Here is an 11,796-nt window from a genome sequence, read left to right as displayed (position 1 = left end):
CAGAGGTCAAGGAGTTTGAGAACAGCCTGGCAAACAAGGTGAAACCCCGTCTCTACTAAAAATACAAAAACTAGCCGGGCATAGTGGCGGGCGCCGGTAATCTCTGCTACTTGGGAGGCTGAGGGAGGAGAATCACTTGAACCCGGAGGCGGAGGTTGCAGTGATCTCAGATTGTGTCACTGCACTCTAGCCTGGGTGACAGAGCAAGACTTAGTCTCAAAAAATAATAATAAAATAAATAAGTTGAGAAAATACTAGACAAATATTTAGAAAAGGTTATGTTGTATATTAACAGCTGTTAAAGCTCAGATAAAGTTCAGACATAATTTTTATATTACCAACTGACCAAGACTACAGTAGTAATGACTGGGAAGAGTGTGTACCTCTTTTTGATTTTCTAACCCACCAAACTGATTCACTCAGTAAAAATGACATATTTAAATCCTACATGTGTTTAAAATTTAAATGTAGCTTTTAAAAACAAACTATCCAACACCTGGTTTTATCCTCTTTGCTTGCTTCGCTGAAGAGTGCGTGCTGCACCTGGCGCCCCCTCTGCATGCCCCAGGTAACAGAATGCAGAGGTCAGGCTGAATGTCAGCCTCTCCCCGCTGTGTCACACAAACATTTCTGGTCAGCAGCACCATGCAGCTGCAGGCCTGCCCGCCACTCCCTCCCACACACTTCTCCACTGCCCCAGATTCTGATCCACAGTCAGTGGTAATTTGGGACAAAATGGTAAGAAAACAATATGAAACGTAGTAAATCCAAAATCTTTATTTTTTTAAGACTATAGTCTTATAGTAAAGGGAGGAAGCCTTAACTTGCAAGACAATTCTTGCAAGGATCTGTACAACATACTTTTTATTTCTATAGAATGGAATCAAACCCAGACAGAGACTACAGAATGTATACTAGAAATTAGCAAATGCCAGGAATGGAGCAGGAAAAAGACAAGTGAGGCATAAACACACAAAACCCTTCACTGGGATCTGTTGACCGCAGCCAGAACCAGGGCTGGATCACACAATGTAGGCAGCTACCAGGGCCACAGGAAGGGAAGTAGCTAGGGCAGGGAAAGGCCCACACTGGGATACGGGGTTTAGCACCAGGTAAATTACTCTTGGTATTTACATACAAAATCAGTTGGCTCTATTTCTTAGACATACACACAGAAAGGAAGATTTGATCATTACTTTATGAATCTGTTATTTTGCAATACCGGTATTATTAAGAAATAGGGACAATTCACTCAGATTCAAATTTCAGTAGCAGGAAATAAATATCAAAATACCATCATTGGCCCTCAATACAAAACCTCTACAACACCCAATATTACCCTCCCTGCCCAACCCCAAAGGATCACTCCCTGGTGGCTGCCACTTCACTGCTGCCATCTCCAATACATACCACGGTGTCATGCAGCCCTCCTTAAGGCTGGCACCGTAGGCTTAAACAACTGGCTGAGAAGCAGGAGTGAAACACGCCAAAGGCTCTGTGCTGCAAACACGACCCCTCTTTTTTTTACACCACAAACTTCTTTAAGGATCTGGTCACTCAATTGGAGTGATAAATAGCTTTTTAGAAAAAGAGGAAAAAGTCCTTAAAAAGGAGAAAGTGTAAATCTGATTACTCCAAACCAGTCATCTTTTTTTTTCTTTGAGATGGAATCTTGCTCTGTCACCCAGGCTGGAGTACAGTGGCGCAATCTCGACTCACTGCAACCTCTGCCTCCCGGGTCCAGGCGATTCTCCTGCCTCAGCCTCCCGAGTAGCTGGGACTACAGGTGTGTACCACCACGTCCAACTAACTTGCATTTTTCAGTAGAGACCAGCCAGGCTGGTCTCGAACTCCTGACCTCAGGTGATCTGCCCGCCTCTGCCTCCCAAAGTGCTGGGATTACAGGTGTGAGCCACCGCACCCGGCCCAGTCACCTTCTTAAAGTAGAGCAGTTCACAGATTCTCAAAGTCTATTAAACAGAGGTGAGCGTGGACCTGGAGGCAGCCTCGGGGGGGCAGGTGTCCTCCAGGCAAGTGCCTGGCAGGGCTGGAGGCGCTGGTGGAGTGGGCTGGACACTGTGCTCAGAGGTCAGGCTGGTTATCTGTCCTCTACAGAAAAAGCTGCCAAGCTAGGGTGTTTTGGTCTAAAAATTATTGGTGGGGACAGGGAATCCCTGAAGGGAATACGTTTGTTTGTTAAAAAAACAAAAACAAAAACAAAAACAGTTATAGTGGAAATGGGAAAGGAGCACAAGAGCTTTTTTTGGGGGATGGGGTAGGGAGGGGGACAGACTTTTGCTCTGTTGCCCAGGCTGGAGTGCAGTGTTGCCATCTAGGCTCACCGCAACCTCCATACCCTGGGCTCAAGCAATTATCCTGCCTCAGCCTCCGGAGTAGCCAGGATTACAGGTGTGCGCCACCAGGCCAGGCTAATTTTTGTAATTTTAGTAGAGACAGGGTTTCACCATGTTGGCCAGGCTGGTCCCGAACTCCTGACTTCAAGTGATCTGCCCGCCTCAGCCTCCCAAAGGCGTGAGCCACTGTGCCACGCCCCAAGAGCTTTTACATAAACATGTAAAAAACATTTTTAAGGGAGAAAGAGAAAAATAGTCTCTGAAATGGTTCTGAGGAAATGGAAAGAAGGATGATGGAAACAGTCTTCATTGCTGGTCTGCCCTGAGTAACTCAGCTGGCCTCCATCTGGAGTTTCTTCCTACTTCAGGGCTCTTCATGCTCCAACTCTGAGCTGGAGTCGGAGCCCCCATCAAAGGCAGAGGTGGTGCTGCCCTTGGCATTGGTGTAGAGGATGCTGTCTGAGGAGGGATAGTTGGCCTGTGGCTGGGCACTTGACCTCCCCTTCAGTGCACGGACTTCCTGCTTCAGAAGAGCATTCTACCGCTGAGGTCATCGATTTCTCACTGGCGTGTGGTTTTTCCCTCCACATATGCTGGATATACTCTATGGCTTTGTCTAGGATTTGGGCCCCGGATGCCTTCTCTCCTTGGAGTATTGGGACTGAGTCCCACAAACTGAAAGCTGCCTTTGATGTGGTCCCTACGATTTCATTCCAGTGCATCATGATGTGTGGGGAAAAGAAAGAGAGATCAGCCTGTTACTGTGTCTATACAGAAAGAAGTAGACATAAGAGACTCCATTTTGTTCTGTATTTGAGATGCTGTTAATCTGTGACCCTACCCCAACCTTGTCCTTGCAAGAGACATGTGCTGTGGTGACTCAAGTTTTAAAGGATTTAGGGCTGTGCAGGATGCGCTTTGTTAAACAAGTGCCTGAAGGCAGCTTGCTGGTTAAAAGTCATCACCATTCTCTTAATCTCAAGTACCCAGGGACACATACACTGCCAAAGGTCGCAGGGACCTCTGCCTAGGAAAGCTAGGTATTGTCCAAGGTTTCTCCCCATGTGATAGTCTGAAATATGGCCTCGTGGGAAGGGAAAGACCTGATTGTCCCCCAGCCTGACACCCGTGAAGGGCCTGTGCTGAGGAGGACCAGTACTAGAGGAAAGAAGGCCTCTTGGTGGTGGTTGGCAGTTGAGACAGAGAAAAGCATGTGTCTCCTGCCAGTCCCTGGGCAATGGAATATCTCAGTGTAAAACCCGATTGTATGTTCCGTTTACTGAGAAAGGAGAAAACCGCCTTAGGGCGAAAGGTGGGACTTGCTAGCGCAATGCTGCTCTTTATGCACTAAAAAGGTTTATGAAGATGTCTGCATATGCATATCAAGGCACAGCACTTTTCCTTAAACTTATTCATGTCACAGAGATCTTTATTCATATGTCTTACTGCTGACCTTCTCCCTATGATGATCCTATTATCCTGCCACTTCCCTTTTTTCTAAGATGGTAAAGATAATTATCAAATAAATACTAAGGGAACTCAGAGACTGGTGCCGGCGTGGGTCCTCTGTATGCTGAACGCCGGTCCCCTGGGCCCACTTTTTCTCTCTATACTTTGTCTCTGTGTCTCATTTCTTTTCTCAAGTCTCTCCTTCCACCTAACGAGAAACACCCACAGGTGTGGAGGGGCAGGCCACCCCTTCATCGATGGGCCCATTTGTCAGCCGCAGATTGAAATCTCTGTTGTAGCTTGTCACTCTCCACCTCGATGTCATCATTATCAGTCATTTCCTACAACTCAGGGAGCAGCCACTGCAGCAGCAGCAGCCAGGGAGGAAGAGGGATAGAGGAATCTGAGGAAGTCACTGACAAGAAGCAGCAGAGTTCCCCTGCCTACATACACGCACTCACTTGCTCTCACACACACAAAACATGGGCAAGAACCACCTCCTCACTCCCAAAATCTCAGTTCTAAATTTAGCTATATGTCTTATCTGTTAAGAAGGCTTCATACTTCAGAAGTTTATAAAATGCTTTGATTTCACGCCCAGGCTCTTTGCTAATTATTTCTAGGTTCATGCCTGTGCTCCTGATGATAGAGATAATCATATACGTGACCAGCAGAGCAATATGCACTGACTACATTATGGATCCATTTATTTATTCTTTCACATCCAGGACTTCTATTTATTAACAGAATGTTTTCCAGCTAATGTTTATATCTGGTGGGCAGTAAATTAATTACAAAATATAACATTGACAAAGCCTTTATATTTTTCTTTTTTTAAACCTGACAGCATAACTTTCTCTAAGATAAAGCTATTTTAAAAAGATGCTTGAAGGCCAGGTGCAGTGGTTCACGTCTGTAATCCCAGCACTTTGGGAGGCTGAGGCGGGCAGATCACTTGAGGCCAGGAGTTCGAGATCAGCCTGGCCAACATGGTGAAACCCCATCTCTACTAAAAATACATTAGCTGGGCATGGTAGCACACGCCTGTAATCCAGCGAGAGGTGGAGGTCGCAATGAGCCACGATCATGCCACTGCACTCCAGCCTGGGTGACAGAGTAAGACCCTGTCTCCAAAAAAAAAAAAAAAAAAAAAAAACCCAAAACCCAAAACCAATGCTTGGAAGCCATAGAAGTTTTAAAACAACAACACTAGGCTGGGCGCAGAGGCTCACACCTGTAATCCCAGCATTTTGGGAGGCCAAGAGCGGGTGAAACCCCATCTCTACTACAAATACAAAAATTAGCTGCGTGTGGTGGCGGGCGCCTGGAGTCCCAGCTACTCGGGAGGCTGAGGCAAGAGAATCGCTTGAACCTGGGAGGCAGAGGTTGCAGTGAGCGGAGATCGCGCCACTGCCCTCCAGCCTGGGTGACAGAGCGAGACTCTGTCTCAAAAACAAAACACAACACTATAACACTATAGAATAAGTATCAATTTTATTCTATAGTGTTATAGCGTTTATTTTGTTACTACATGAAAGTGAGGACTTTCTCCTCTCAGCAGTCTCTCTTAAGTATTAGGCTGAAATAATTGCTGGCTGGAAAAGGAAATTTGCAGTTTCAGATGATGTAGTTACTTGAACATGAAAACAACTGGGTAAGAAATAGAGTGGTGATCATGTAAATGTTTTGTCCTAGTGATAGCCATCATATTAATTATATGAGAAATATTGGCAGATGATTAATTTGAGAAATTTCACAATCATTTCTAAGGAACAAATGCAAATTACTGTAGAGTCAGCTCTCCATATCCCCAGGTTCAACATCTGCAGATTCAACCAACCACAGATCACAAATTTTTTGGGGAAAAAAAAAATATAACAGTAAAAAATAATACAAATGTAAAAACATAGTATAACCACTATTTATATAGAATTTACATTGTATTAGGTATTATAAGCAATCTAGAAATGACTTAAAGTATACAAGAAGATGTATCTATATTATATGCAAACACTATGCCATTTTATATAAGGAACATGCATACCAAAACATAGGTTTTGGTATCCGTGGGAGCCCTGGAACCAGTACTCACCAGATATCTAGGGACAATTGTATTGTCAACTTACATGTAAAAAAGAAAAAAAAAGGCAAAACCTAAATAATTTTAGGAAAAAGCTTAACTTTTTCAGACATTTTCACAGTATTGAGTACACCATTCTATAAGAACATGGCTATAGTTTAGTAACCCTGAATATTGTAATAGTGCAATGTAGCTACAAAGGGTAAAAAAATTAGAATTTTCAGACTATGCCTTTAATTTGGCATTCAGAATAATATCTCTATGGGAAAATCACCACTGTTGAAGGTTTATTTGTCAGATTCCTGATAATACTGATCATTTTCTAGATAAAAGATCAAAAGATTAACCATACATTTGCTTTGTTTTTTTAAAAAGTATTTATTTTTTACTAGTGAGGATGGAACTAGGCAAAGTTTACAGAAAAGATGTCCATATACAAAGAAAGAAATAGCAAAATATTTTTGGTCATAATTTAGAAAGAAATTAATCTATAAAACGGAGACAGTTCTCCCCAATTCATCTCTCTCATAGAAGAGCATAAGCACGGGCTCTCAGTTCCTTGATATCCTCAAGAGGCCACGGATACGTCTGACAAGAGCCTGTATGAAACTATATCGAGATCGAACTTTTGAATATAATCCTTCAATGTCCAGGAGTTTCTTTTGTAATGATTCTCCAAAAGCACTGATTGCATCAGCCTGAAGCTAGAGGTGACACAAAAGACATTTTGTTAAAATTGTTGTCTCAAATATTCCTTTTATTCTAAGTCTTCCAATTTAAAACACTTTAGAATTTTTGTAATGTGGTTCTTTCAATGTAAAATACTTTTGAATTTTTGTAATGTGCTACTAAATTAACTAAACATTCACATTTTCTACCTTAGAATTTTTTGGTTTAATTCTCATGTTTTTCCTGCTTTCTTGTCTTGTATACATTTAAAAACCTGCTTTAAATAGCAATGAATGTTGATGCTGATGCTGATATACTAACATACAAACAAAAACATTTCCTAAAGGGCCATACAAGAAGTCAGTAAGACTGGGAGGGAGGGAGGGAGGGAAGGACGATGTGGGGAAGGAAGGGAGGGAGGGAGGGTGGGAGGGTAGGTGGGAAAGAAACTTTTACTTTTTATTTCATTTTGCATTTTTTAAAAACCAACTTGCATGCTTTTGTTTTTTAAAAATATTCATGTGCGGATAAACCTGGTATATGCTTTAGAATTAATATATATTCTAGAATGCATATGTAGTTTCAGATGGATATTTTTGATGTTATACTAAAAGACTAAAATTAAGTACAAAATTAGATGAATCTACCTGTTTTCAGTTTTGCATTAAAATCACAGTACAAAGTGAGATTATTAATCCTGCATTTTTTTTCTAGCTTTTTTACAAAGCAGTCTAAATGAAATAGTAACAGTTATTACTTCAAAATATATTTATTTTTGTTGTCCTAGCTACTCAGGATGATGAGGCAGGAGAATCACTTGAGCCCAGGGGGTTGAGGCTGCAGTGAACTGTGGTCACACCACTGCACGAGAGAGCGCCTGGTAACGGAGTAAGACCTTGTCTCTTTTAAACAAACAACAAACCTCTGAATATCTTTGACTAATTTTGTACATGGCCTCAATTAACACTAGTTCTCCTAAACAAGCCTAGCCACAAAATTCCTTTTATTTCCTATTATTCACCAAAGAGTCCGGATTAGGATGGGAGCGTGGTATCCATGATATCTAGCAAGGTGTGCTTTGGAGGTTGCTGTAACTGCACCTTTCATTCCCAACCTTGTTTTAAGAAAAATAGCAAAAAGAAGGATTAGGGAGGAGCAGAGGCTTTATCAAATCACGGCTAAGGACATGCAGATGGCTAGTAGAGGATCTAGCTGTAATTCATTTTCCCCAACATCACACACCCTGATACCTGCTTTGTTAGAAACATAACTTTGCTATCAGTTTAATACGAGGTTTTCATTGTAATTGTTTTTGGCATGCTCTTCATTCATTCCAACACTATTGATCAACAGGTTAGTAAGAGCACAGTGTTGTGTACTATGGTCTACTACAGCGCGATTTGTATTGGCTGCTCTCAATCTCACCATTAAATGATTTCCTGAAAAGTAAGTGCTGAGTGATACTTTGTACCTAAAAAGTTCTACAAAGCTAATCAAAAGATACCAGGAGTTTCCAGATCTTAATGCCTACCAATCACGGAACACTTACCATGTTCTAGGTACAACATTAGCAGCTTCACATACATGAAACCTCACTTAATTCTGACAAAACCCTTTGAGGTTGAATCATCCCTCCTATTTCTTAAATTAAGAAATTGAGGCTCGGAAGTTAAGTAAGTTGTTCAAAGTCACATAGCTATTAAAATGGTCAAGCTAGAGTTCAAACCAGGTCTCTATAAGCAACCCTGAAAATCATAATCTTATGAACATACCAGGCTTTTCCTTTTACTTACTTATATTCATTCATTTATTTATTTATTGGAGACAAGGTCTTGCTTCACTCTTTCATTCATTTATTGGAGACAAGATCTTGCTCTGTTGCCCAGGCTGCAGTGCAGTGGTGCGATCACAGCTCACTGCAGCCTCAATCTCCCAGGCTCAAGTGATTCTCCCACCTCAGCCTCCCAGGTAGCTGTGACTACAGGTGCATGCCACCACAGTACGCCAATTTTTTTTTTTTTTTTAAGAGACAGGGTCTCACTATGTTGCCCAGGCTGGTCTCGAACTCCTGGGCTCAAGCAATCCTCCCGTCTTGGCCTCCCAAAATGCTGGGATTACAGGTGTGCACCATCACGCCTAGCCCTTTTACTTTAATAAAGAAAAATAAAAGAATATAAGAATAGAACTTTACCTGGTCTAAATCATGTTGGCTCACTATAGCCAGCCCACTTCTAAAATCTAGATTGGTTTCTGAGGCGAAGGAATCTAGAGATAAAAAAAAACAGAGTCATACCGGCTGTGCAAGTACACATCTACCACACAGTGGAGGAACCTGATGACAATGAACAATAACAATAGTACCATGAAAAACATGGCTCAAGATTGGGAACTCAATTTTCAACTTGTAGCAAATGGAAGCCCCTAGAAAGCATTTCACTGGTCCAGACCAGGGTTCTCAGCTCTTCTCTATTTCTTTCCACCTAAGGGATCCAACACATGCCCATCAGTCACAGAGACCCACTCTAGCAATAAGAATCAGCATAATAGCAGACCTACTCCATTCTTCTAGAGCTGGGTCAGTCCCTAACTGCAGCAAGAAGCTGAGGAACAGCTGATGAGCAGGCTCTAGAATATTCTTATGCTCGGCACAATGTCCCGTGAACAGAAAGTAAAATGCAAGAAATAGCTACGTCTAGTGACTAAGCAGCTCTTGATTCACCCAATTCACTCTAAGTAATCTGGAAACATAAATAAATAAAAACGTTACTAGCTTTTCAAGGCACAAATAGGTATTTATGGTTCATTAATTTTTAGCAGAAAGTTTACCTTGCAGTCTTCTGCTTTTAAACAAGGTTCTCGAGGCAAATAAGGAATCTTGAGAATCCGTGGGCATGCAATGTAACAAGTAGTACTCCAGATGGCGCCAAAGAATAAATAGGCAGGTCTCTATGATAACTATATCAGAGCTCAGATTAAAGGAACATAATCTCATCAAATATTTTTTACAAACCAGTTTCTGAGGAGGAGAAAAAAGGAGAGACTGCACTCACTTAATGAGGTAGCCACAGCCTCAGTCTGACAGACAGGGTCCCACTGAAGGCTCAAGAGGAAGCAGCAAGCTGTGCTGAGGAAGGAGGTGGGGGTCCTGTGCCAGCAGTCTCATGTCCCTACCTTCTTCCCTGACAGGAAGTGCCCATGTATATTATCAGTATTACCAGCTACTCTAAAAGATAAGAACAAAAAAGTACAATTTGGAAATACATTAGGCATTTACTGGGAAAAAATTAAGTTTATATCTCCTTCCACCTGGTTTTGGTGCCCAAATAATGAGAGAATAAGTGAAGAGTTCCTACATTTCAAGGTCATCACTCAAGTGCATGATTTCATAAAGGATACAAGAACAAAGGGAAAGCAGTTTAGCTCGATTGTTGATCACCTTCACCAAGCGCCGTCTTGCTAGAACATATTTCTGGGCAGTGGAGATTTTATCAACACCAGCAGGCATCACAGACTGACACAACTAGAAGAAACAAACGTGGTTATTAGAATGACATCAACTGGAAAAAAATTTTTAATGAAAAACTACTATCAGCAGGTCACCGTGGTAAATGCTGTGAAAACACTCGAATTTAAACATCCTTGCAGATAAAGAGTTTTTTATCTAAGAAGCTAGCAATTTTAAAAAATTAGAGCCAAAGAAGCAAATTCACAAATGAACATTTATCTGCTGCATTTTGAAAAAGTCTGTCCCTGAAACACAGTCAGGGTTGCTGATGAAACCCTGAATTTCCTGTCACATTAAAACAAAGCAAGACAAAACGATAGGTTTTTCAAGCAGTAGCTATAAGAATCCCATGGAGAATTTCTAACAGTTGTCAGGTATCTCCTGCAAAAAATACAAGGTAGACACCTAGAGCATAACTAAAATATGACCCTCAACCAAAGCTCCCATGACCACTTCTCAATGTGGCACACACACGAGCACAATGGTTCCAGCTAATGTTCCAATGCTGGGTTCCACGGAAGGTGTACTGAAGTGAGGCTGATGGAAGGCCACACACTTCATGATAATGATGCAATTTCTCTTGCAAGTACAAGCATCACTGATTAGCTACACGTTAGAGGAAGGACTGCCAGGCATAAACCCAAAATTTCAGGGGTTCCCTAAACCCAGTCATTGACTCCTGCCTCACCCTGTTCCTGCCAGCTACATGCCTTTGGGTGTGTTATGCAAGTCTGTGCCTCCGTTTCCTCACGAGAAATGAGAATAAAAACAATATCTGCCCAGGTGTTAGGTAGAACATGTAGTTCGGGGCCTGGCATGTTGTAGACACTCAATAAATGTCCCCTGAGATTACCAGAAGAGTGGCAAGAGGGAGTAGGCATGGACTACTCAAAAGAGTAACATGGAAGTTTTTAGAAAGCTTGGTGCAAACCAGGAATGATAAAGTGGTTCAACATCCAGGCGGCCACAGGACACCAGGAAGCTTCAGCACTGCCTTAGGAACTGGCCAAGAGATGCCTTACGTTCAGCTGTGCCAAATGGAAAAGGCAGCAAACTACTTAGTAGCAATCCTGGTCATTCAGCATCTTCAGTTATTAATACAGTAAGTAGAGGGAATGATTCTGGGTCACTGAGAGAAGGCAGTCAAGTCTCATATGCTACCAATTTTGTTTGAAAAATTTGCTAAACAGATATTGAAGATGCTGACGGCACAGAGACATTTACCTAAGTTCTATTAAAAAAAAATCTGCAACAGAAGCCTTTCTCAGCACAGATTTTACAGTATAAATGACCCAAAACTCTTCATTCAAAGGCCAGCTGCCTTTTTATTTTTTTGAACAGGTGCTACACTTCACTGTTTTTCAGTCAAGAGTTTCTATGCTTATAAGGCTGGTGCTATGGCGAAAGAGTCTTCTTCAAATCACACAGAAGAATCATTCCAATTCCTCCAGTCATAATGTATACACCGTCTTTACTCAGTCTGAGACCAGCACCCTGGCCCTAGTAACAGCAATGATTTCTCAAGTCCCCCCAGCTCATTATAAGATTCGTACCTCTTTTATCTCATCTGGGGGAAGCTGGTCTACATTCTGTAGCTTGCTGACACTCTGTCGATGACTGTCATAATAGCTGAAGAAATCATTCGCACTCTGTTTCAGCAGGTAGACAATAATGCCTAAACCAGGCAGGCGCCAGTATGGAACCACTGGAGCTTGGGTATCTAATAGAGGTGATGAGAT

The 11,796-nt window shown here is 41.9% G+C and overlaps 1 protein-coding gene and 1 pseudogene across 4 annotated transcripts in view; both read right to left on the bottom strand.

Annotated features, from left to right (window-relative positions):
- Positions 1 to 2,543: 2,543 nt before the first annotated feature.
- On the bottom strand, positions 2,544 to 4,276 carry LOC135970254 (protein max-like; annotated as a pseudogene).
- A 1,965-nt stretch (positions 4,277 to 6,241) lies between these two features.
- The window catches only part of NUP205 (nucleoporin 205), a 92,247-nt gene continuing 86,692 nt past the window's right edge, over positions 6,242 to 11,796 (bottom strand). For all 4 annotated transcript variants that reach the window (XM_005550859.5, XM_065542603.2, XM_005550860.5 and 1 more), the window contains 5 exons: positions 11,611 to 11,777; positions 9,949 to 10,072; positions 9,379 to 9,507; positions 8,744 to 8,817; positions 6,242 to 6,587 (listed from right to left, as the gene is read on the bottom strand). In XM_005550859.5, coding sequence (XP_005550916.3) covers positions 6,435 to 6,587; positions 8,744 to 8,817; positions 9,379 to 9,507; positions 9,949 to 10,072; positions 11,611 to 11,777 — 647 coding nt within the window. In that variant the 3' untranslated portion in view covers positions 6,242 to 6,434. The remainder of the gene's footprint in view (positions 6,588 to 8,743; positions 8,818 to 9,378; positions 9,508 to 9,948; positions 10,073 to 11,610; positions 11,778 to 11,796) is intronic.

The sequence above is a fragment of the Macaca fascicularis genome, chromosome 3, assembly GCF_037993035.2.
Source record: "Macaca fascicularis isolate 582-1 chromosome 3, T2T-MFA8v1.1".
NCBI classification, from domain to species: domain Eukaryota; kingdom Metazoa; phylum Chordata; class Mammalia; order Primates; family Cercopithecidae; genus Macaca; species Macaca fascicularis.
The sequence above is the reverse complement of the archived record's forward strand: the minus strand, read 5'-3'. Positions and strand labels throughout refer to the sequence as shown.